This window comes from Triplophysa dalaica, chromosome 7 (genome assembly GCF_015846415.1).
Source record: "Triplophysa dalaica isolate WHDGS20190420 chromosome 7, ASM1584641v1, whole genome shotgun sequence".
Classification (NCBI taxonomy): domain Eukaryota; kingdom Metazoa; phylum Chordata; class Actinopteri; order Cypriniformes; family Nemacheilidae; genus Triplophysa; species Triplophysa dalaica.
Window position 1 is genome coordinate 4,053,590 of NC_079548.1, and position 26,489 is coordinate 4,080,078.

Here is a 26,489-nt window from a genome sequence, read left to right on the forward strand (position 1 = left end):
GCATGGCCCAAGTCTTGATTTACAATTTGTTCTTCCTTACATCCGTTTCTGTTTAATGCATTCAAAATAAAAAGCACTATTGAAGACAGCTCTGTTTTGATTATTGCAGAGTGACATCACTCACTGTCAGAAGGTATTTTACAAAAGGTGGAAGAGATGGATGTGTTTATAACTTTAAAAGAAAACTTTTTTAGGAAGACATGCACAAAAAACAAAACAATAGTGTCAGAGGTATCAAAACACAACAAAAGCGATACCTGTATGCACATATTAACTATACATTTATTTTAAATACTCTATATTTTAAGTTGTTGGTATTGATCCAAAAGATCTTCAACTTGTGTCTTTTAGGTGACAATTCTCAAATACCAAATTTAAAAGTTTTTTCGTTTATTTTTCTGTCAATTAACACGTGGGCCTGGTTTATTAAAATAGCACATTTTCCCACACATGGCTGACCCAAATAATATTAAATAGCTATAATACAAATAAAGACCATTGAGACCCAAATTTCAAACACTGCCACACCCCTGACCTAAGCTGACAGGCAAGTATCAAAAAGTGTAGTTTTTCTTGAAATTCTTGTTTACATCTTAATATTGTCCTGCATAAATAACCGTTTGTTTTCATGTGAACGGATATGAAGTGTTGATTTATTTAGGCATAAAATACAAATAATTCCTATACTGTGTGCGTGAACTATAAGAACACAGTTTGCTTAAACGTTTTTAATGAATTCCATAGCTTATTTACAATTATTATTACAGCATCAAGGAAAATAATTATCAATCATGGTTTTTGTAAAATGTAATAATGATTTTTATATTCATTACATTGGATATCCTCTGAGCCATTTCAGTTTAAAGATATAATGGAGTTTCTGTGTTCATACATAGTCTTCTGTACGTAGCTTAAAACAAATAAACAAAGGTCTATGTCAGATTCAATATTTATTGCCATTAACAACAACACATACGTATTTAACATTAAAGTAATTGTAAAATTTCCTATCATATCCAGGGGCAAATATTGCCCGCTTTTACTGAAAAAGTTTATTTCTGCCAATGATCTTATTTTCTTGGAAGGTTGTATGTATTAAAAACAAATCAAACTGTCAGGGTCAATTCATGACAAGGTGATTTTCTATGGTAGATCAAAAGCATATTAGAACCGTTTGACAGCACACAGTTTGGGAGGAGATGGATTCAGAGTAAATCGATCCCACACCGGAAGTGAGATCCAGTTGAAGGAGTGAAGAGGAAATACAGAAGGAGAGACATGAAGAACAGAAAGATCTCCATCCTCGCCAAACCCAAATCAACTTTTGATAGTGTCTTTATAACATTATTACAAAATGATGCCATTATACAATTCTAACTCTAAATCATCTAATTGACTGATCACAATAAATTATTCCAGAACATGTAGTTCCTTTGATAAATTGTGCCATAGTGCACACCAACGTTAAACCCCAAAATATTCAAATGAAACACCTGAGATGTAAAGGAAGCCGGTACCTGCAGGGAACTGCAGCAAGGCGTCTCTTTTCACAAACAAAACCAGAAAGTTGTTTTGTTGTTGTTGTATTGGTGAATTTTGGCAAAACCAATCTTACTACAGAAACCATGACTTCACTAACGATAATATACAGAACAGATTAAAGTATTTGTACTAACGGTCGTAATACATATCTTACAGGAGACAATTGATTTGCAATTGAAAAATGAATAATACACAGTTGGATCAGATGTTTACTACAACAATCACGGTCCGTGTATCATCTGATCATTTGATTATTCCATTCAACACAACAAACGGGAAAAGAAAAAAAGAGTCGATATTTCGTTTTTCCGTTTTCTGTATGTACAATTTATTTTAAAAAACGATGGTTTTCTTCTTATTTTATCTTTAAATGGGAAATCCAATAAAAACATAAACCAAAACGAAATAACGACTCGAAATACTGTTTTTTCATTTTGGGGCAATTTCGCACGGAATTCTGCGCGCGCACGCTTAGCGCATGCGTGTTATGTGAGCGCGGCATCACGCTCTTCACAAATGCGATCTCAGTTATAATTTAAAATGTCTTTAGCTGTACATGTTTCATATTCAGGAAATGTTTATAAATAATGTGACGATATCACGAGATGCATAAAATATCACGAGATGTCGGAAAATCAGTCCATATGCTCTCTGGGGAACACTGCAACATTATTATGGGCCGAAACAGGCTATGGTATGTTACCTAAAAACAGTAGCCTAATGCACGCAATATCTGCATAAAGGAAATTATTTCCATAGGCATATGACTGCAATCATTTTGCAGTTTACTAGGTTAATTTAGCTAAAACTGATGTAATGCAATAGTGCAAATGACTCCCTAAAAACCTCATGGTGTCAACACAAACTGAACAATTTTGTGAATTACTCTATAGCAGAACTGTAGTTTTTGCTGGGGGAACCTAATGAATTCTGTTGAGTGACGTTTAGGGGGGAGGGGCTGGTCGCATCACATAACTTCTAAATTACTGGATTTACACATTTGCTGCTGCGAGCAAGCAGTGGCTAACTGTTCACTTAAATGTCACATAATAAAAGCTGTGATGCTTACAAACTTCGACTATAAGCTCTGGAAAGTATTGTATGTGATTGTTAGGCATTGTCATATTCATACTTGCCAACCTTGAGACCTCAGAATTAGGGAGATATTCAAAGGGGGGGGGGGGGCGCCTCATATATAATCACACACACAAAACAAACGAAAAGAAGAATATAATTCATTTATTTGTACATAATTTATACATACATATGTACTATAACAACAACACTCCTCTACTGATGGTTGTATTTGAAGGTGCAATGCTTCACAGCCAGTAGCACAGCCCTTGAAGGAGTGTAGCTATGAGCAGCACCTGTGAAATTCTTTCTTCCTTTTCTCCTTCTTCTGCTTCTTTTTCCGTTCTGAATTTGGCGCGCTTGACTTCGAGGTGTAACCTCTATTTTTGTTCGGTCTGAAACGGCGCCCAGTGACGGATGGTGTAGCAATATTGTTGTCCGGGTGGAAATCGGGAGAAATTCGGGAGAAAGGTCGGCCCGGGAGATTTTCGGGAGGGGCTTTGAAATTCGGGAGTCTCCCGGAAAAATCGGGAGGGTTGGCATATTATATTTTTGAGATATTTTCCACAGTCATGTCCTCCTCTCTCAGTGGGACTCCTTTAACGGGAGTGAAAAGCACAAACGAAGCATATGTAAATCAGTGGCGGCTGCTGATCTTTTAAAGAGGGGAAGCTCATTTTCGGCCTAAATCATAAAAATTGTCCATTTATTTATATGTAAATTCTGCCCTACGTTCCTTTTCAAGAAAATGCTCTGTAACCCTGTCGTACCAACTAGGCGTCTTTTCCAGTGACTTGACCAGTGTCCTCTCAATGGCCAGCAGAGCTTGGCTGCTTAAACGGCCTTGGCCCATTGTGTTACGGGTGTAGGACTTGAGCCGCTTTAAACAGGAGAAGCTCCTTTCTACACCTCCAGATGTAGCTCCAATTGTTGCCACTAATGAGAACAGTTTGTAAAGCTGAGGCATTGCACTGTCCAACTCCATGTCTTTAAGGAACACCAAGTAATCACACAGCTTTCCCCTGTTACTCTGCAAGTCCTGATCTGAATACAGGACTTGAAGTTCAGACCTCAGTCTCCCTTAATCAAAGTGATGGCCATAACTTTTCAGGACACTTGGAAGGCCTCCTCTGGAAATGCTTGTCTCATGTCATCAAATTTCCCTGGATTGACTAATTCTAAGAAAAGCATACTATATATATATATTTAACTCAACGGGAGGAAATGTGGGAATTATGTTAAACTGAAACAATGAATGTGGTGTGAAATTGTGTGAAATATATGATGAAGGTTGCAGCAGTTTGTCTTTCGACTACACATGCAAAATCCGTGATGGGACTGAGTTGGAAATGGAGACACAGAGTGATACGCGTCATAATCTGAAGACCACACCCACACCCACACAACCGTCTCTTTGCATTGCGAGAAGCTGCCGCCTCCTTGTCATTTATGATTTATAAAAAATAAAAAGTCTAAAAGCTGATATGTGACAATGTGTATAGCAAACAAGCTAAAAAATCAAGAAATACGTTTTTATAAACTGTCGACCCCAAAAAACGAGCGTTTTAGGACATAAAAGTGGATTAAAAAGAGATGACAGACACTCCAATCATCACGCAGACGCCCGGAGTCCGGGCCAGCCCACTCCTCCATTCATCCCAGAGACGCTGAGCGTCCGTGGGCGGGACATAATCGAAGCATTATCCAATGACCGTCTTGTTTCTAAGCACTGAAAAAAAACTGTTTAAAGCAGCCCCATTGAATGAACCTGCTTTGTACAGTTCAATCGGCGTGTTCAGCCACTCACGTCAGCACTCTCAACAGACTGTCCGAAAAGCCCGCTCACAGTGACGTGCACGAGAACAAAGCGCGTTATTGCGAGATTAAAAAGCTGCGGACGAGCACAAGGCAATAGCATCTGGCTGCAGACGAGATGCACTGTCAGACACATGCACTGTCAGCCGCGCATGCGCACTCGTCCCATGCACGCTCTAACGTATTTCACAAGGTGAACTGTAAGATTCTATTAATAAAATGTTAAGGTTACTGCTTTTTAAGAGTACCGTGAATACTGGTGGTTCAGTTCAAGGCCAGGTATTTATTATAATTATAGCTGAAATACATTAATGTGCATCTGCACTAATAATGAAAATACATAACTAAATAAAACCTTTTCTTGTACACGTAATCTTCCACCCTAAAAATATAAACAAACTCACATATATACATAAATGTCTCATTCTACAATTAACAGGTGCTTGTTAATCAATGGTTTAATGATAAAGTTTTATTATATAGACATACTATATATGTATATATATATATATATATATATATATATATATTATAGTTTATATATATATAGTTTGTTTATATAAAAATAATTGTTCTAATATTAATTTGTTTTAATATTGCAGGTTAGTTTTGTTGTTTGAAATAAAACATAATTTATTATACAAAGAAACGTGAAGCATTTTAGAAATAATACAAGGGAAGTTGTTCATTTAGTAAAAATAAATCTTGAATAAATCGCATCGTGAGCTGAGTGAATCGTTACATCCCTATATTTGATAGATTTCAACGTCATATTAAATAATTTTGAGAAACACATTGTCAAAAAAATTACTATAAAGTGCAGGTCACCTACAAACTTTCCTGTGAGTTTTCAAGCAACGCTACAAAATTAATTTAGATAACGTTAGTTCTTCAATAAATTACTGTATGAAGAACATGTATCGTTAACCAAGTATCATAGATGCGATATATCTACCATTGATTATAAGGATTAAGTTAGGTTTCGAAAACATTATCTTATATATTAAAACGATACTTTACATCTATCTAATACTGTATGAATGAAATCAATATACTTACAACATTCGTCTGATAATGTTAAAGAACGTTTTCGATTATATTTGTCAAATAATTCATAATAACACTTTTACTTCGACTTGGTCTTGTATGAGAATAAATAAATAAATAAATTGAATATTTAATAAATATACTTATAATTGGCCTGTAGGTGCATTTAATTCACACACGTGTCTGACAGTGCGTTTGTTTGAGTGCGCATGCGCGGCTGAGACTGCATGTGTCGGAGTGCGCATGCGCCGCTGACAGTGCATCTGGCCTGAGAGTGCATCTGGTCTGCAGCTAGACCCTTCTCGCACAAGGCGCATTCTCGCCCGAATCTACGCTCTTTGCGTAGAGAATTGCCGACAGTGACAACAGCGCATACTGCGGTCACAAAATATCACGGGTAACAGAAAATTGTGTATCAGGTAGCCCCCCTTGCCCTCAATATGCGATGAAGGTGCCTCTCTGATAAAACGATTCCTTGCAATGCAAGGCTTCGGAAAATGTCTTTATAACTCAATCCCATCTTAAAATATATATCAATTAACGTTTCTCTGTCCATAACAGTAGCAACGTCTAAATTAGTAAAATACCGATGGTTTCATTAAATTGTGGTACCAATCGAATAAAGCGTGAGCACGATTAACGTAAATCGAGGGAACGAATTAATAAAACGTGGGCACGATTTACGTTAATCGAGGGGACGAATTAATAAAACGTGCGCGCGATTTTCCTGAATCGAGGTAACGACTAAGCAAAACGTTCACACGAATTAATTATTCGTGGGAACGAATTCTTAATTCGTGGCCACGATATATATAAAAAATGTCGTGTGACAGGTTACGGGCTCCGTAGTTTTAAATGTTGAGTCTACTTTAAAATTAATTAATACAAAGCGCTTCAATAATCTTGATCGCTTCTACCTTTAAAACACAGGTTTATCTGTTGTCACAACCCACTGTCTGCCTGCTTCCATTACCGGACTACACTTCCCATAATCCTTTGTACCCGTCTCACCTGATCCCCATCATCTGGACACTATTCCCATCACCTGTCTACCCCTTGTTTTCTGTCTTATTTAAATTCTCCCTTTGATTTTGTTATTTGTCCGCTGTTGAATGTGTTTATGGTGTTGTGCTTTTTCCTGTGTCTCTGTGGATTAAATTATACCAGTTTGGAGTATCTGCTTGTCTTGAGTGTTCGCTGCACAAACCGTGACATCTGAAAAGTGAAAGTGACCAATTTGTCAGTTATGGTGACCCATAACTGTACGTAAGTGTCTCTGTCGACACCTAGGCTACTGTACAGACTCGACTTTCACCTGGAAATTTAGATGTGCGGTTTTTCTCAACAAAAACTTATCTGCTTTATTAATAGGTTTTTCATATTGTTTATTCAGAAATTGTTACAAAATCTAAACAATAAAACTAATATTGTATTGATGGGAGAGTCTACCCGCTACGAAAAAAGTCTTCTTCAGCACATCCCAAAGATTCTCAATAGGGTCAAGGTGTGGGCACTGTGGTGAACAATGAGTGAAAATGATGTGTATGTTTCCTGAACCAGCTTTCACAATTTGAGCTTGATGAATCCTGGCCTTGTCATGTTGAAATATGCATAACTTTCAGTCATTGAGTCAACTGAACTCATCCTCTGGGCACATAACGTTGCTGAACCTAGACCTCAAATCCAATGGGAGCTCTAGCTATTTGCTTAGTTGAATCCATGCAGTTGTTGACTGTTTTAGAACGGGCAGTGTATATAACTCTGCTTTATAAATTGGTTTCTCATTCAGTCTGTATGAGGTTATTCAGAAATTGTTACAAAACCAAAATGATAAAACTATATATTTACATTAACATTTAGTCATTTAGCAGACGCTTTTATCCAAAGCGACTTACAGAGAGTTCAGGGAGCAATAAGCGACATGTCAAACAGGAGCAATCATACAATAGGTACTGATACAAATAAGCCAAAGATAATTTCGATAATATCTAAAGTACACATGGATGTCCAGTTCACAGCATATCTTAAATACTGTATGAACACAGAAGCCCTAGTTTAGGCACAACACAGTTAGCATATCTATAAATCCAGTCTTCTACATGTGGTCATTCCACCTCCAAACACACACACACAAACACGCACGCACACGCACACACACGCACACACCCCCACGCACACACACACACACACACTGCTCCCTCAAGCTTAATCTAAAACATTTCCAAAACATAGTGATATGTACATTCTCACAACCAGATAAAGCTGTTATTTTATACTGGAAACAAAGAGTCAATGCCTAAACTGAGAACTAAAACAAAAGCTTAAACTATTGTTAATCATACATACAGTGAGGGAAATAATTATTTGATCCCCTGCTGATTTAAGTTTGTTTACTTACAGAGAAATGAAGGGTCCATCATTTGTATGGTAGATTTATTTAAACTGATAGAGACAGAATATCAACAACAACAAATCAGGGAAAAATGTTATATAAAGGTTATTAATTGATTTCAGTCAGTGAAATAAGAATTTGATCCCTGAGCAAAACATAACTTTGTACTTGGTGGAGAAACCCTTGTGGAAACAAATGTGGTGTAAAAACAGCGTATCATTAACGTGATATAGAGCCTATTCATCCAAAAAATGTATAACAATAAACATTAAAATAAGTGAAAATTAGCTCAACTTGCATCAGGAGTAGACTTTGAACTTAACCTTAATGCCTCCTGGTCATTTCTGATTTATAAAAAAAAAACAGCACAATGACTAAAACAAGAGAAAGTCCAGTGATCTCTTAGCTGAGCGGGTCTAAGATATGCGAGGCTGTCTGGTTGTTCAAGGAAACATATTTTAAAGTGCAAACACTTGTCAGTATCGCACTCGTACAGACTCTTAATCTGCTGGGTAGAATCAAATCCGTACAGAATGGTGCGATTTGACCAATCGGGTGAAAGGTGGCCACATACGAATCCCATATTGAGTCCAAATTCAATTTTTTAAACGGTAAACGAAAAATCGGGCCGAAATGTAATTTTTCGTCATCTTTCAGTTTCCAATCATTTATTTCAAATAGGATATCAAATGAATAAAACGTACACGGACCCTTCATGTTATACACATGACCTGTCCAGATAATTACCCAATAACTGACTGAAGAGAAAATTGCTATTCGTAGGAGTGATTATCATTACTTATCTCTAATTTCTCCTTTGGTAGTATTATGATATCTGAAAGTTTCACAGAATGACACAGTTTGACTTGTGTCTCAGTTCTTCAATTTCTTTTTGTAACTCTTTTATTTCTTCTCCTTTCTGTTGTTTAAAGTGTTGATAGAGTTTTTCCAGCAACTCGTGTTGTTTCTGACGTTCTTCCAGCATCTGTCTCAGTTCTTCAACATGTTGTTCTTTTCTCTCTCTGAACTCATTAAACACTTCTGCTTGTTTTCTGGCTTCATCTTCATGTTTTTTCTTCATCTCTTTTATTCTCCGCTCATGTTCTTCGTTCTTTTTTTCTTGCTCTTCCTCTTCTCTTTCTTTTCTCTTTCTCTCTTGTGTTTCTCTTCTCTTGCACTCTTCTTCTTGTTCTCTTTTAATATCATTATTTATTTTCTCCCATCTCTTTCTCTCTTCTTCTCTTCTCTCAACATCTTCTCGTTGTTTTCTCTCCCACTTCTCTTTTCTCTCTCTCTCCAGCTGCTCGTAATGTTTCATCATTTCAGTTTTCTTCTCTTCGTATTCCCTCTCTTTCTCTTCTTTCTCTTGTCTCAGTTTCTCTCTCTCTTCAACTCTCTGCCTTCTCTCTTTCTCAAATGTCTGTTTGGTTTTCTCCACTTCATCTTGTTTATCTCTCAGTTGTTCTTCATGTCTCTCTTTTCTCTTCCTCTCATCTTCCTTTCGTTCTCTCATCTGTTGTTTCTTGTCTTCCTCCCATTCTCTCTGTTGTCGTTTAATTTCATCTTGAGTCTCTTTTCTGTCATTTTCAGCTTCTTTTCTTTTTCTCCTCCAGTCTTGTCTCTCTCTCTCTTCTTCTTCACGTCTCTTTTTCTCCTCAGATTCTCTCTTTCTAATCTCGTCTTCTTGTCTATTTTGTAATTGTGTTATTATCTGTTCTTGTTCATTTTTCATCTTCTCTTGATCTTGTCTGTATTTCTCTTCTCTCTTTCTATACTCCTCTTCTCTCTCTTTCTCTCTCTTTATATAAAGTGATCTCTGATGTTCAGTCTCACTCTTCATCTCTTCTATCTTCTGAAGATGCTCAGCTCTTAGTTTTTTTTCTTCCTCTATTTGTTTCTTTTTTTCTTTCTCCTGTTCCAGCCGTTCTGTTTTCTCTTTCTCCTCAAACTCTTTTCTCAGATTTTCTTCTTTCTCTCTGAAGTTTTTCTCCATATGCATTCTTTTCTCTTCTGCTCTTCTCTTCTCTTCTTCTAATTTCTTCATCATGCTCTGTTTCTCTCTCTCATGTTTAGAGTTTAATTCCTTATTCTGAGTCTGAATTTCTCTCTCTTTCTCTTTCAGTATTTCATCCATTTTCTTTTTAATGCTCATCTCTGCCTCTTCAAACATGCTGTTAGTGAAATATCGACCGTGATTTGTTGTTTTCATCTCTCTTATCATGTTTATCAGTCGAGTCACTTGACTTCTGTCTTGTGTTTCATTGTTATTAAACGTCAGGAATCTGTTTCCACAGTCTCGCAGAAGCTTTTTGTGGTCTTTGTTGTTACATTTCTTCACATAATCTTCTATGGACTGACCCTTAAGATCATCTCCTCTAGTGAACAGAACAATACTGAACTGTGCAACTTTAGGACCAAAGAACATCTTTATCAGATCTATAGTGTCTGACTCTTCTTTAGTGAATCTTCCAACACTCAACACAATGATGAACACATGAGGTCCAGGTGATGACAGTGACACACATTTCAATATTTCATCTATCACTTCTTCGTTTGTCAGTTTTGTGTCAAACAGTCCTGGAGTATCAACAACAGATACTGATACACCATCAACTTCACAAACTCCTTTCTCACAAACACTTGTCAGTGAATCTGCCGCTGGCATGCTTTCAAACTTAATTTCTCCCAGAATTGTGTTTCCTGTTGCACTCTTTCCATGTCCTGTCCTTCCAATCAGCACAATTCGCAAACCCTCCTGATGCTCCTGTGCACCTTCAGCACCTGAAATATGTTAAGAGTTCACACATTAGGATCTTATTACATAAAGTCTTTAGTCTTCAAAATAGCAAAAGCTCATCAAATATATTTTTATCTCTGTATAATAGTTCAGTAAATAAATGTTCCATACAGACACAGGGTGATTTCAGGTTGACAAATCTGGCTGTGTCTGGAATAATATTCCAAGATAAAGACAGATAAAACTAACCATGAGAAAATGAGCAAGACCTTGATAATAGCAACGATAACGGGGTGAGTGTGTTTTTATAGAGCCAGTGATGACGATTAAGTGCAGATGAAAATCAAGATTGTTGATTGGGTGCAATGCATGATGGGAAGCGTAGTCTGGGTATTACAAGTAGGCAGGAATGGTGATACAGAGACTGTGTCCGAAATTGCCCCCATAAACTCATTCCCTATTCCCTAACATTAGTATACATTGAAAATGAGTGAGTGAATTCAGACATGTGCACCATCTTCTGCCGAGAACCGGAAATTCATTCAGAGCGACCATTCAATAATTTCAACTATGAATTTGGTCACGACTAAAAGTGGGTCTCCCCTCAAACTGTGCGAATAGCATCTGGCTGCAGACGAGATGCACTGTCAGACACATGCACTGTCAGCCGCGCATGCACACTCGTCACATGCACTCTCAGCCGCGCATACGCACTCGTCACATGCACGCTCTAACGTATTTCACGAAGTGAACTGTAAGATTCTATTAATTTTTTTTTAAGGTTACTGCTTTTTAAGAGTACCGTGAATACTGGTGGTTCGGTTCAAGGCCAGGTATTTATTATAATTATAGCTGAAATACATTAATGAGCATCTACACTAATAATGAAAATACATGACTAAATAAAACCTTTGTTTATATAAAAATAATTGTTCTAATATTCATTTGTTTTAAAATTGCAGGTTAGTTTTGTCGTTTGAAATAAAACATAATTTATTATACAAAGAAACGTGAAGCATTTTAGAAATAATACAAGGGAAGTTGTTCATTTTGTAAAAATAAATCTTGAATAAATCGCATCGTGAGCTGAGTGAATCGTTACATCACTATATTTGATAGATTTCAACGTCATATTAAATAATTTTGAGAAACACATTAAAAAATAACTATTTAGTGCAGGTCACCTACAAACTTTCCTGTGAGTTTTCAAGCAACGCTACAAAATTAATTTAGATAACGTTAGTTATTCAATAAATTACTGTATGAATAACATGTATCGTTAACCAAGTATCATAGATGCGATATATCTACCATTGATTATAAGGATTAAGTTAGGTTTCGAAAACATTATCTTATATATTGAAACGATACTTTACATCTATCTAATACTGTATGAATGAAATCAATATACTTACAACATTCGTCTGATAATGTTAAAGAACGTTTTCGATTATATTTGTCAAATAATTCATAATAACACTTTTACTTCGACTTGATCTTGTATGAGAATAAATAAATAAATAAATTGAATATTTAATAAATATACTTATAATTGGCCTGTAGGTGCATTTAATTCACACACGTGTCTGACAGTGCGTTTGTTTGAGTGCGCATGCGCGGCTGAGACTGCATGTGTCGGAGTGCGCATGCGCCGCTGACAGTGCATCTGGTCTGAGAGTGCATCTGGTCTGCAGCCAGACCCTCCTCAACTGTGCACTGTATTAGGATATAAGGGGATTTATACGGTGGCCGCTAGGTGTCACTGCGCTGCAACAGAAGAAAACACATGCAAACACAAAAAACACAAGCAAATTCAGAAAGCATCTTCATTAGTTTGACGACACATGCCCTGCAAATACTCGAAACACAAACAAACACAGAAACGCGCTGCAAATACTCGCAACATAAACAAACACAGAAACGCGCTGCAAATTCCTGCAACACAAACAAACACAGAAACGCGCTGCAAATTCTCGCAACACAAACAAACATTGAAACGCGCTGCAAACGGCACAGACGACAACGGAAGTGTTTCCAGGGGACCGCAAAAACTGATGCACCTGATTGGGACGCGTTTCACTTTGACTGTTCAAATTCGTAAGTGGAGTTGTCAGCCACATTGAAGGTAGTTGCCTTATAACTTTATTTTAACTTTCTTAACGTACGTCCGTAGGATTTTATTAGCCTGTCGATTTGAACAGTTTAACAAAAACGATGAGACGTAGTAACTGCTCGACTTACTTAAACAAGTTGCACTATAAAAAAGTTTAAAGGTTTAAAAAAATTATTAAAAACTTATTCTAGTCGACATAGTCAGTGTGGCTGACAACTCCACTAACGAATTTGAACAGTCAAAATGAAGCGCGTCCCAATCAGGTGCATCAGTTTTTGCGGTCCCCCGGAAACATTCCGTTGTCGTCCGCGCAGTTTGCAGCGCGTTTCTGTGTTTGTTTGTGTTGCGAGAATTTGCAGCGCGTTTCTGTGTTTGTTTGTGTTGTGAGTATTTGCAGGGCATGTGTCGCCAAACGAATGAAGATGCTTTCTGAATTTGCTTGTGTTTTTTGTGTTTGCATTTGTTTTCTTCTGTTGCAGCGCAGTGACACATAGCGGCCACGGTAGATTTAACCTGTTACCTGTTACCTGTTTATCTTGTGGATTTTACCTGTGGATTGCTTACCTAAAACCTGTTTGTTGTTTGGATTCCGCCTGTGCTGCTTCACTTGTCATCTGTTCATTTCATAAAAGTACCTGTTTTGACTTTAACCTGTCTGGTCTCACAGTCATATAACATTTGACAGTCAGTTAAATTAATTTCAGAAAGTGTTCCAATGAACCTCAATTCACTCAACAAAGCAAAAGTACAGTTATCTTTAACATCTAAATAAATGTTTAAATAGAATAGAACTTTATTGTCATTGTTAAGGGAACAGTGAACACCTCTTCTGGATGACAGTTGTACATACAAAAACAAACAAAGGTATTTTGTTAATTTACTGTAATTTATTTCTTTAAATAGTACAGGTCAGCTTGATCCTTTAGACCTAAATCGTACTCCAGGTTATACGTCAGCTTGAAACATTAAATAGAACGTGAATCGGTGAATAGCCAAACAGAGCCGCAGGTTTTATTAACATCGAAGAAACGTTTCTTTCATTCTTTCTTTGTTTTATGCCACGTGATTCTTGTATCACTCATTTCAGAAACTACCTTTTACAATTAGAAATTTAAAACAGATCATTATATTAAATTGATTAAGCAAAAAGTAGGTAAGAAACTCGCGACTTCTTTCGGTGTGAAAAACATTTTGCATTATCAACCAAAAAATCAGAAACGATCTATTTGTTTCGTATAGCTCACCTTCTGACAAGATAAACATCTTATTTTGAATAGATTATATAACTGCTATGGGGTGAAATAATTCAGGTCTTGCATGAATTGTGAGGCTCAGTGTGAAATGGCGCTATCGCACTTCATTTGAGCAGAAGCAACATTTAAAGGGGTCAAATAAGAGGGCTAAAACAAATATTATGGTTTGTTTTAGATATAATGTGTATTCACAATTTAAGGTTAAAAACTCTCTATTTTCCACACACTGTGCATGTTTGTATCTCCTCTTTGCTCCACCTCTCTGAAACGCGCTGAATTTTTACAAAGATCATCGCTCTGAAAAGCAAGGTGTGCTCTGACTGGCCAGTTAACTAATAGGGATGAGTCACGAATTGCAAATATTCGATTTGTTTTTTAATTATAGAATTTCAAATAGTGTGTGCCATCTTAATAAAATCGCCGTGTTTTCACACGTAACGTGTTCATGTAACCAAAGGGTGTCGCTGCCAATAACAACGCACCTTAAACCTAAAGGCTGTCAATCAATAGACAATACGCACACTGTAGACCCGCGTGGCATAACGGATACGGCAAATTGAGACGATGTCCAAAATGAGTTCTGTGTGAAGGTCCTTTAATAAAATGAATGAGAATATAGTGCAGTGCAAACTCTATAATGAAAAGCTGTTTTATCATGGATCAACAACTACGATGCACAATCATTTGAGGGCGAAGCATCCAGCAGGTCCATCCACAGGTCAGCAGTCAGTCGCTAGTGTTATGGTCAGACCAAACAATTTGGATGCCAAACGGGAGGAGAAAATAACGGCTTATTAATATGATCGCTAAGGATATGCTTCAGATCGGCTTTGTCTAAGGAGAGGGTTTTAAAAATCTTATGGAGTTTGTACAGCCCGAGTTTACTGTTAGTCTAGAAAAAAGATAACTGCCAGAGTGGAAAAACTTTTTCATGACAATAGAAATAGAAGCATTTTGAGCCGTTTATTCATGAAATCATTCCGGACTGTTAATAAATGCCGTCATTCGGTTAATATGTTTTAAGGTGTTTTAAGTCTGGTCTAAAATCTTTATGGCTTTATTAAACAGTGCCTTGCGAAAGTATTCGGCCCCCTTGAACTTTGCAACCTTTTGCCACATTTCAGGCTTCAAACATAAAGATATGAAACTGTAATTTTTTGTGAAGAATCAACAACAAGTGGGACACAATCATGAAGTGGAACGAAATTTATTGGATATTTCAAACTTTTTTAACAAATAAAAAACTGAAAAATTGGGCGTGCAAAATTATTCAGCCGCCTTAAGTTAATACTTTGTAGCGCCACCTTCTGCTGCGATTACAGCTGTAAGTCGCTTGGGGTAAGTCTCTATCAGTTTTGCACATCGAGAGACTGAAATTTTTGCCCATTCCTCCTTGCAAAACAGCTCGAGCTCAGTGAGGTTGGTTAGAGAGCATTTGTGAACAGCAGTTTTCAGTTCTTTCCACAGATTCTCGATTGGAATAAGGTCTGGACTTTGACTTGGCCATTCTAACACCTGGATATGTTTATTTGTGAACCATTCCATTGCAGATTTTGCTTTATGTTTTGGATCATTGTCTTGTGTTACGACCGGCTCAAAGCCGATCGTAAAAAAAAAAAATAGAATAATAAATAAAACATGAAACAACAGAATCAAAGACCATACGCCTAACATCAACGCGTCAGACAGAACCAAATCTAAATCAAAACGAAATAAACGGGAGCCAGCCAACTCCACACCAACAAGGACCAAACTGTTTTATAGTGGGTCGACCAGGTGGACATTGTTGACTTGATGAGTCTCCTAGCCACACCCACCAACCAGCTATAGTGGGAAGAACCAGGAGACCCGTCACACTTGTTGGAAGATAAATCTCCGTCCCAGTCTCAGGTCTTTTGAAGACTCCATCAGGTTTTCTTCCAGAATGGTCCTGTATTTGGCTCCATCCATCTTCCCATCAATTTTAACCATCTTCCCTGTCCCTGCTGAAGAAAAGCAGGCCCAAACCATGATGCTGCCACCACCATGTTTGACAGTGGGGATGGTGTGTTCAGGGTGATGAGCTGTGTTGCTTTCACGCCAAACATAACGTTTTGCATTGTTGCCAAAAAGTTCGATTTTGGTTTCATCTGACCAGAGCACCTTCTTCCACATGTTTGGTGTGTCTCCCAGGTGGCTTGTGGCAAACTTTAAACGACACTTTTTATGGATATCTTTAAGAAATGGCTTTCTTCTTGCCACTCTTCCATAAAGGCCAGATTTGTGAAGTATACGACTGATTGTTTTCCTATGGACAGAGTCTCCCACCTCAGCTGTAGATCTCTGCAGTTCATCCAGAGTGATCATGGGCCTCTTGGCTGCATCTCTGATCAGTCTTCTCCTTGTATGAGCTGAAAGTTTAGAGGGACGGCCAGGTCTTGGTAGATTTGCAGGGGTCTGATAGTCCTTACATTTCAATATTATTGCTTGCACAGTGCTCCTTGGGATGTTTAAAGCTTGGGAAATCTTTTTGTATCCAAATCCGGCTTTAAACTTCTCCACAACAGTATCTCGGACCTGCCTGGAGTGTTCCTAGTTCTTCATGATGCTCTCTGCGCTTTAAACGGACCTCTGAGACTATCGCAGTGCAGGTGCATTTATACGGAGACTTGATTACACACAGGTGGATTCTATTTATCATCATTAGTCATTTAGGTCAACATTGGATCGTTCAGAGATCCTCACTGAACTTCTGGAGAGAGTTTGCTGCACTGAAAGTAAAGGGGCTAAATAATTTTGCACGCCCAATTTTTCCGTTTTTCATTTGTTAAAAAAGTTTGAAATAACCAATAAATTTCGTTCCACTTCATGATTGTGTCCCACTTGTTGTTGATTCTTCAAAAAAAAATACAGTTTCATATCTTTATGTTTGAAGCCTGAAATGTGGCAAAAGGTCGCAAAGTTCAAGGGGGGCCGAATACTTTCGCAAGGCACTGTATTTTCCTTGATCAATCACACTGCTGTTTTTTAGTTGGTATAAATGTGCATACTCATATTTTACAAGGAAATGTCCTAGCATTATGAGCGGTTGATGCTGATCGATGTACTGGTAATAAGTGCCGTTATTCGGTTGTCAATATATTAATGTTTCAGTGCGTTATCTTAATGTATAGCTTGATGTAAGATTGCCTATTTCATAATAAATAAAGCATCACGTGCTGTCATGGATTTAAAGCGTAATGGTCCCTCTCTCTCTGTTTATGTGTGTGTAATACTGTAAATGAGTGCATGTGGGAGAGGGGTGCGAATTTCAAATAATTTTCGAATAGGTCTCATCGATCTTCGAATATTATTTTTGCTTTAAATGCCCATCCCTATTAACCAGTGTGTAGTGATTGTTCGAATACTGCAAGCGTTTTATGGAAATGTAACGCCTCTTACCATATTTGTAACACAAGGTTCCAAAGCAATTGTACTGACAGGTGATAAAATGTCATCGGTACTTCCTTATATTAATTCGAGCCCGAAAAGGAAGATGACCAAGCTGATACATCAACTTTGCCAGCGCGACTTGAGCAGGAAGTAATGGATTGGTAAAGCTTTATAAAAAATGTTTTATATTAAATAGTTAAAAACTATAACTAACTGTTTTATCTTTTATATACAAAGTTATAAAGACTATATACAAACAACCATATACATCATACAGAGTTTGTGTGAGATAGAAATAAGCTCACATTACAGCAGGGAATGATAACATAATAAAATGAGTGCGTTGGCACTTCTTGATCAATCAGTGTTACACCATGTCTCGTCGCGACTCAACAAAGACAATAACCCCTTTATAAACACGACATTTGTCGCCACTAGTTGGAACATTATTACTGATTATTAGGACTTATGTTGTCTTTTTTCACGTTGCGTGCGTGTCTGCATTTGCAGATCACAAACACACGACAAACTCAATCCGTAGTAGTCCATGGCAAAGTCTTTTAAAATGACAATATAGTTACAGGCTGTGAATCTGAAGCACCAGACTGTCCTTGTGAAGTTGGAATGGTTGGAATGGCCCACTTTTAACCAAAGCTTTCGTGCACAGCTGGTCTTGATCTCTCCCAGGTTCATGAAGCAAGTGTCGGTGAAATGCGCTGAACAAACTTGAACATTCGGATTGTACTGTTCAGAAACAGTGTTGTAAATAAAATGTTAGCATTCATTTTTAGTTGTCTCATCTTTCGGCAGGGCAAACAGAGAGTCTTTCTTTTTGCAACGAAACACACAGCGTCTCCGTGACATTGCTGCGGCGGTGACGATACAGTGAGATTTACAAGTCTTGCGAAAACTGCCCAATCCTGTTTATAATGTTACACTCTGCTAAGGCCTTGATTAAGAATTCAGAAGCCCCTGGGCATAAGTGTCTTGTAGACCCCCCCATACGCACGGGCAATAAAGTTTTGAATTAACCTAAAGGGAACTACGTGTTGGAAACACCTCTATCTTATACAGGATTACATTCCCAAGCTACAAACTGTGATCATAACCTAAAGGACAATATCACCACCAGTACACATCCTCCATCATACAGGATTTACACCACAACAATGCTTCCCTGGACCAGCAACAACAATATTAAGAAAGTTCACTGCATACTACAAGCACACACTGCCTCAACACTACCTATTAATTCAGTTTTGTCAGATTCTTCCATTATTCACACAAACACGCCGGATTCACAAAACTGTTCACAAGACCTTTTTTTAGACAAATTATAGGAAGTTCTTAAGAATATTCTAAGGTGTAATTCTCAGATATTTTCTTGTAAATGTGGCAGTACGAGGAAGTGAAGGTGTGGTGATTAACATTGGGATAGCCAATCAGCGACCAGTGTCGGCTATTTAGATGTGGTTGGCAGCAGCCTGTACAGCGTCACGTTCGGATCTTTCCCTGTGGGTGTTTGTGTGAAACCTTATTGTTTTTCCGGATACCCATGTTCTATGCCTTCCTTAATTTATGAAGAGAACGAATCTGTGTGATCTTAACTTGTTGGGTTTACTTTTAGTTCCTGGGGTTAACCCTCCCGGGTGGCGTAGTTGGATCTTTTAGGAAGAGATGAACTGGTTCATCTGTGAACCTGTCCCATCATCGCCCCGCCACAGAAACATCTAATGTTTTCTAAGAATAAAAGGGCAGGCTTGGTCAATGATTGTAATTTGTCCATTTGTTAAACTTTATTTGCGGCAATTTTGTAAAAAGTATAGTGGTCTCAGCATCCTCATCTCCACATTCTTAAGTCCCTATCGAGTCAGCTGTTGTAAATGGTTGCCAGCTCGGTCTCCTCTTACTTAGTCTCAAAACCCTCTACCAGGAACTCAAGGGGAAAAGACCCGAACACTGCAATCTCCCTGCCTGAGGCCAAACAGTACATGGGCCTGGCGAGATCTCAGCTGGAAATGGGCGTTGTCCATTCCTGCCACATGCCACATGCTTTTCCGGGAGAATGGTCCAATAAGTGAGTACACAAATTGTTACAGTTTTATATGTTCGTAAAAAAAAAAATTCCGAACCCTGTACGATCGCTGGGGGAGTGTATCAAGCACAGAAATACTACGTAATACACACAACTCGTTTTTTGACAAGTTGACCATGTTAAGCATGAGAAGACAGCACTTTTAACAGTGTAAAAAAGTCAGAATGCAACTTTAGCTGATAGGAGGCTGCATAGGAAGCAAAGGCAGTAAAAGTTGTACTACCACTGAAATAATTTTAGAGAAATTAATTTAAGGTCAACAAGTTGATCATAATCGCTTTAATGGTAGAATTTTATTTTTGCTCGGAGTGCCTCTTTAAAGTCGCTGGCATGTCACTGTTGATGGGGCTTAAAGCGGTCTTGCAACGGTGTTTCATGCATTCTGACTACTTTACAGTGTTAAACGTGGTGTCTTCTCATGCTTGACATGGTCAACCTGTCAAAGAACAAGTTGTGTTTATTACGTAGTATTTCACTGCTCGATACACTCCCCCAGCGATCGTACAGGTTTCGGAAATATTTTTTCGAACATATAATACTGTTTCGCAACAACTTTTAAACAATTCACCGAAAAAGCACGCGGCAGGGCCAGCGTGGAGAAGGGGCATGCATAGACGTCACTTTCACTTGTGTCAGGATAGAGAGAGAGCATACGTTCGCGAAGTTCAGGTGTTTGATTGTTCACTCTGATATATGAAACTGATATATGGAGCCGTCGAAAGCTAAAAGATGGCGGACATCTCGTTTGGCTCTCAGCGGAGGCGGTCGCATTTTTTTCACTCCACGTCCTTGCCCTTACTTTCCCTGCTTGTCTCCTGTCTCGTCTCATCTATTGAGAGACTCTCTCTGCACTGCCCTCCAATCTTGGAAAATTATGGATCTGATCATCTGGTCTCTCATTGCAATTGACACCATTTTCTCGACGAGAAAACTGGGTTCGGGGGAACCTGTCTGCCTTGACCGAACGTTTGCAGCTGGCTACACGATGGACAGGTGGGAGAGATGACGGATCGTGCGTCTGGCGGCTCTTTCCGTGGAGAACATGGAAGATATTTATCTATTTGGAACCATGATAACAGGTCTTGTGCTGTTCGGATTAGGTTTTGCCCTGGAATATCGAAAAATTCATAAAACTGGAACAGCTGTCCAAAGCCAAACAAGGCTGCCCGTATCAATTGAAGCTGTGGGAAGAGCGGTCAGCATTGAGACTGAGACTATTAATCGAAATATGGTTGTAATCAGGGAGATCTTAACAGCTTTGGGAAGGAAAATTGACAGTATCGGAGATCAGAATTAACATTTAAAATGAGGGTTTCCGTGACATATTGGAATACGGTTTCCCGACTAAACAAATCACAATCTTATCTTTTCGGCTCCCTGGCTCCAGCAACGGCCTTGAACAAGAGCAGCTGGTAAATTAACCATGTGAGAGCACTGCAGTGTGACACTCTTGCGTTCCTCCCCCACTCTAAAGACTCAGAACTATCACACACACAGACTTTGGCCCTTATGCCTCCCGCGCCTCCGTAGCTTTGAACCGCCAGCCTGACAAGCGGGTCTGTAAGCGGCACTGTAATGGCACTGGACCGGATGGCTGCTTGACGGGCTGGATTATCTTACCCTGTTGCAAGTCTTGTCTATGGTGAATTATGTGTATCTGTTTTTCTCTCCACTTCCCTTATGTTTGCTGTATTTTTCTTATTAAATCCATTTCGTTACACTGTATTTGTTATATGTGTAATGACAATAAATTGAATCCAAATCCAAATGAACCTCATGTGGTGAGTGAAACTGATGTCTGTGTTTTGATGTCAATGTGCTTTTGTTCAGTCTACACCTCTCCCTACACGCACCATATTAAGATTGTGTGGAAAAAATTAAACTTTTGAAGGACAACTACATAAAAAATTGAATTATGAAACTGGTAGGAATTTCGTCACTTTTATCCCTTAACATTATTAATGCATTACATTAAAGTTATTGTATTAAAATAACACTCACCAAATAAATTGATCTTTAACTGCAACTCTTTGATTTCACTCGTCATGTCTCTTAGTTTCTCTTCATATTTCTCCTCAGTTTCATGTCTCCCTCTCATCTCTTGAGCTCTGACAAACATCTGAAGTGAATATGGTTTCGTCTCCATGTTCTCTATATACTCCAGAAGATCTATTGATACTTGTTCAAATTTTTTATGCTCTTTTAACCCCATGACTCTGTATCGTCCTTCACAGAGACGGATCAATGTCTGATAGTATGATTCTATGAAATGTGTCACATTTCTGTCAACAGGAAACTCTGTTGTGAAAATCATCAGGAAATGTTTAAAGAAAAATATCTTCTGGATCTTTTCTATTTCTTCTTTATCTTCATCAGTCAGTGGACCAACAGGAATGATGATGAGAAACACATGAGCTCCAGAACCACAGAGAGACACACACTTGAGAGTCTGACACATCATCTCTTCATCTGAGAGTCCAGTCAGAGCTGGAAGATTAACAACACAGATCTGACGTCCATGTATCTTCACTTCTTTCTTCTCACACACTGAAGAGAAGACTTCTCTCTGATCGAAAGGTTTATTTAATTTTCCTCTCAGAAGTTTGGACATGAAGACTTTCAGTGAAGTATCAGCTCCACACAACACCACATTCAGCTTTGATTTTGCCCTCACTAAAGCTGAAAAACGTAAAAGTGATTCAAAATGATAACAAAATTAATATTAATTTAAAGTTGTAATGGATAATGTACAATCCGCTAGTCATCATCACAATTCAACACTAAAATATAATCACATTTCATTTTTCAAGTTAATTGTGTTATATTATATTAATTCATATATGTAATGTGTTATATCATATTATATAAATGCTTTTGCGATATGAACGTTTTTATTTTTTAACAGCAAATTGTTTTACTTTACTAAGAGGACCCAAACCATTAATTTGGTATGAAATGTATTCTTTAAAATCGTTTGTAACTTTGTAGATCATGATATTGAATTAAAAAAGTCTGCACTTTCCAGTCCATTATTTTTCAAACAAAATATAACATTTTTAAATGGATTCAATTGTAGTAAAATTTATAAAAGCATAATCTTAAATACCTGTATAATTTCCCTTTTTAAGTCTTTCTTGATCCTCCCCTACAGGGTCAACAGATGATCCTTCTGCATCCACAAAGATCTCACATTTGAGATATTCGTCAGGTTCTTTCTTCTGTATCTCATCTATTGTTCTGAACATCTCAGAGCGCCATTCTGGTTGTTCTTTATCAAACTGAAGATGTCCACCTCCACACTCCTTCATTACATCAGTAATACATTCATTCATTCTCTCAAATGTGCCCAGGAAGCCGTCTGTTTCTTCAGCAGTAGTCATAACTATTGTGTGTTTCATGGCGTCTTCACTGAATTCTTTCAGCACATGTTTGACTCTGTTCCAGTCCTGTACACTGAAGTTGTGATGCTGCAGTACGAGTATGAACGCATGAGGTCCTGGAACACACAGACTGACACACTCTTTCACTCGATCTGTGATCTGAGAGCACGAGAGGTCCGGCTGGAGCAAATTGACACTGTTGATGACTGTGATGTGCCTGTTCTCCACTGGTCCACCGACTCTCAGACTGTTATACTGTAAATACTCTGAAGGACCTTCACTTTGTCTCAGATCTACTCCCAGAATAGACTTCATCACTATGACGTTTTCTGATGAGCTCTTCCCCAGCAGAACAATCCTCAGATCACTCACTGAAACACATTTGTGGTTTTATGGAATGTGGAACTTTAACTGTAATGTTAAAACATCTTAAGCAATGCAAAGTTAGTAAAATATTGTATTAATAATACAAATCGACAGAACCGTTTGATATCACCAAGAATCAAAGAAAACATGGTTACAGCACTTTACTTACTGCACAATACAACCAATGTTCATTTTGACACAGTTCCTAGGATCACAACTTCTATGTTAAAGATGAGAATAGATGAGAATTTATTATTATGTTAAAACTCTGGCTGCTCATGTTTTGCATTTTAAATAGAGGGGTTTTGATGATTTAATGTGAATGTAACATAAAAAGGATTTAATATCCATTTGTAAACCAGAGGTGAACTGTTAAACGAGATAACCTTAACTATGGAGGGTATACACGTGTCATCACCGCACTTGTCATGTCACGTAATGTCAAGCAGGTCACGCCCATTGAGTGGTAGAAAGACTGAATGCAGCAGTGTTTACTGATATCTATAGTCTGTTAAGAACTGAATAAGTTGTTGTGTGATTGATTGTATAAACATATTGAGCAGAACATTGGAGAGATTTCTTGTTAAAGACTTTTAAAGGATAGAAAAAAGCAAATGGAATTTTTCTGAAATAAATGGAATTCTGAAACCTGGATGTTTGCCTACCATTTCATATCAGACTCAGCTCAGCTCGGGTAAGTTGAACCATACCATAATACTGATACACACCAACTTTTTATTTATTTAAATGTTATGTAAATGTACTTGTTTTAACATTCTAAACAGATGAATTTCATACTACATGAAGATTAGTTTATTGCACATGTATTGTAAACATTTAGAAGAGCAATGTAAATCTTGTAAGATGCTGTTATGATTCCACCTCTTCTTGTTAGGAAATTCTTGGTTTGAAGTTGAATCCTCTATTTCATGTGGGAGAGAGACCATTTCATCTCTCTCTAGTCTGCGTCATCGTTCCTACCCTCCTGTTCCCTAGTTTATGTTAATAAGCTTTCCTTGAGTGTTTATCCCCTGCACCTGTTACCTCTTTAGTTTGTCCCTATAAAGAGTCCTCATGTCTCGTTGTCCTGTACGCGTTTATTGTAAGTTGTACCCGAAGTTTGTTGCTGTGTACTTTACCTTGTCGCTGTTTGATGTTTCCTTGTTCCACAGCTTTATGCTCACCTTGTTCCTTGTACCCTGTACCCTGTGTCGTCGAGTTCCTAGTAAGTTTAGTTTAGTTTTGTTTCAAGTGTTTGTTTTGTAGTTTAGTTAGTCCCTGTTCTTGTTTTGTTTAAATGTATTACTCTGTCTTGTTTCCCTCTCGTGGGTTTTGTTTTGTCCTTTTTGTTCTTTGTAAAAATAAATATCTGTTTACCTGTACCATCATCTCGTCCGTTCTCTACCTTGCAATTGGGTTCTACCTTGAGTCTCATAAAAGATTTGGTTTATTAAACCACCAAACATGTTTTGCTTGAGTAGAAAATCTTTCTCTCTAAGACTTTGATTTTTGTATTTCCTCCGGCATAGAATTTGGGTACAAAATAAATATCAAGAAATGCAGTTCCCTACAATATTTCAGTGTCTTAGGACACCTGGTTTCTATGTAAGTTGTAAGGATCACCATCGAGTCCAACTGCTGTTAATTTCAGGAAATAACTGTTGTTTAAGTCCTAGTTTTTGTTCCTCTTATTGAAAGTAGCAAGTGTAATACCACTCAAGGAGGCGTGCTCCGGCGTGTTGACATGTTGTTCGTGTGGGAAAGTGACGTCAATGCATAACCTCTATTGTTGAAAAAAATATTGAATGGTTTTACAAGTCATCCAGAGCAGTCTGCTCTCGTAAGGAATAGTTATCAAAGAGATATTCATTTTCAGTGACAGTTAAATAGAAAACTATTATGTCAGTCCTGGTAAGCTCTGCCATAATTTGGTATTAATCATTCAGCAGATCTCACTTACTGTTGGGACGATCATAGTCTGGACTGTGGCGGCCTACTGAAAATAAAACACACACAGTTTGTAACCACACACATACATCAATCATAGCACTGCACATGGAATACAATAACCAATGTATTTTCTATTAATAATACGATTTATGATATGCGATACGATAAGTTATCGTTTTCGCCAGTTAAGTCTTAGAAATAATGGTGAATCTAGTTCAACATACACTTATTTATATGAGTATAGTGTGTATTTTCTGCTGGTATATAATGATTGTATAACATAATTGTGTAACAAACGTTTCGGCTTGAAATGGGCAGAGGGCAGTGAATGTCCTTGTGTAAGTATGTTTATATAACTGTCAAAATATTGCGGCAAGATTCAAACCGCTTACTGAACCAAGCAGGGCTTCTCAAAGTCTACTTTCAAAGGTCCAGATCTACGAGAATGTCAAAGGTCTGGACAATTGGTTGTTTCAAAATTTGTTTTTAATACACATCCTTATAACTTTTTATAATGAATTAACATTACCTTTTTGAAAACAATGAAGAGTATTTTGCATTTAAAATTCATTTACAACAAATCCAAAGGTGGCAAAACATACCAAGAGGTATAGGCCAAAAATAAAATGGTGCAAAATACAGAGCAGCCTTATGTGAGAAATGGCAGTGTCTGTTCTCAATCAGCTGCCTTAACGATGGCACAAAAGGAGTGGTTGTTAGTGCATAGTGCCGTTTGACATTTCCACTTTTTATAATTCCAACAGTCTCGCTACAAATTAAACAGAACGCTGGGGGGCAAAATGAATCCGTACCTCTGTGTTCAGTCATCTTTAAAGGCTCTGTTTTCTTCGTTAGCTTTTCTTTTTTTAGTAATGGACATCCTCACCTATAAAACCGCGCACACACCTCGGTGAAGTGTCGTTTTATTAACCCGCTCGATTACGTCAAATGTAATGGCTTACTGGATTTCACGGAAGCAATTGACATTGCACTATCGCGAGAGCGATTCAAAAGCATACAGAGCAGGCGGGTCTCGTCTCTCTCTCGCGGTCATGCGATGTCGATTCGCAGCGGCGCCAGAAGTCAAACAAGCGGGTCCGGATTTAATTCCCTCGGGTCCGGATCCGGACCGGAGTCCGGACTTTGAGTAGCCCTGGTCTAAAGCGATACAAGAAAATAAAAACAGCTGGTTTTTTTTCAGACCTCAAATACTGCAAAGAAAACTAGTTCAGATTCAATTTGAACTATTAAAAAGTCATATTTATACATGTTTTTGGGAAAAGTTCAACAATGATTTTTATAAAACTGTCAGTT

General features: G+C 37.9%; 1 protein-coding gene across 2 annotated transcripts in view; it reads right to left on the reverse strand.

Annotated features, from left to right (window-relative positions):
- Nucleotides 1-7,894: 7,894 nt before the first annotated feature.
- Nucleotides 7,895-26,489, reverse strand: part of LOC130426049 (GTPase IMAP family member 8-like) — a 38,746-nt gene continuing 20,151 nt past the window's right edge. Inside the window, exons 3-6 of one of the 2 annotated variants that reach the window (XM_056752564.1) lie at nucleotides 25,186-25,221; nucleotides 22,586-23,230; nucleotides 21,481-22,158; nucleotides 7,895-10,651 (exon numbers count right to left, since the gene is read on the reverse strand). In XM_056752564.1, the coding sequence (XP_056608542.1) occupies nucleotides 8,715-10,651; nucleotides 21,481-22,158; nucleotides 22,586-23,230; nucleotides 25,186-25,221 (3,296 nt within the window). In that variant the 3' untranslated portion in view covers nucleotides 7,895-8,714. The remainder of the gene's footprint in view (nucleotides 10,652-21,480; nucleotides 22,159-22,585; nucleotides 23,231-25,185; nucleotides 25,222-26,489) is intronic. The other variant, XM_056752567.1, reaches the window with a different exon arrangement.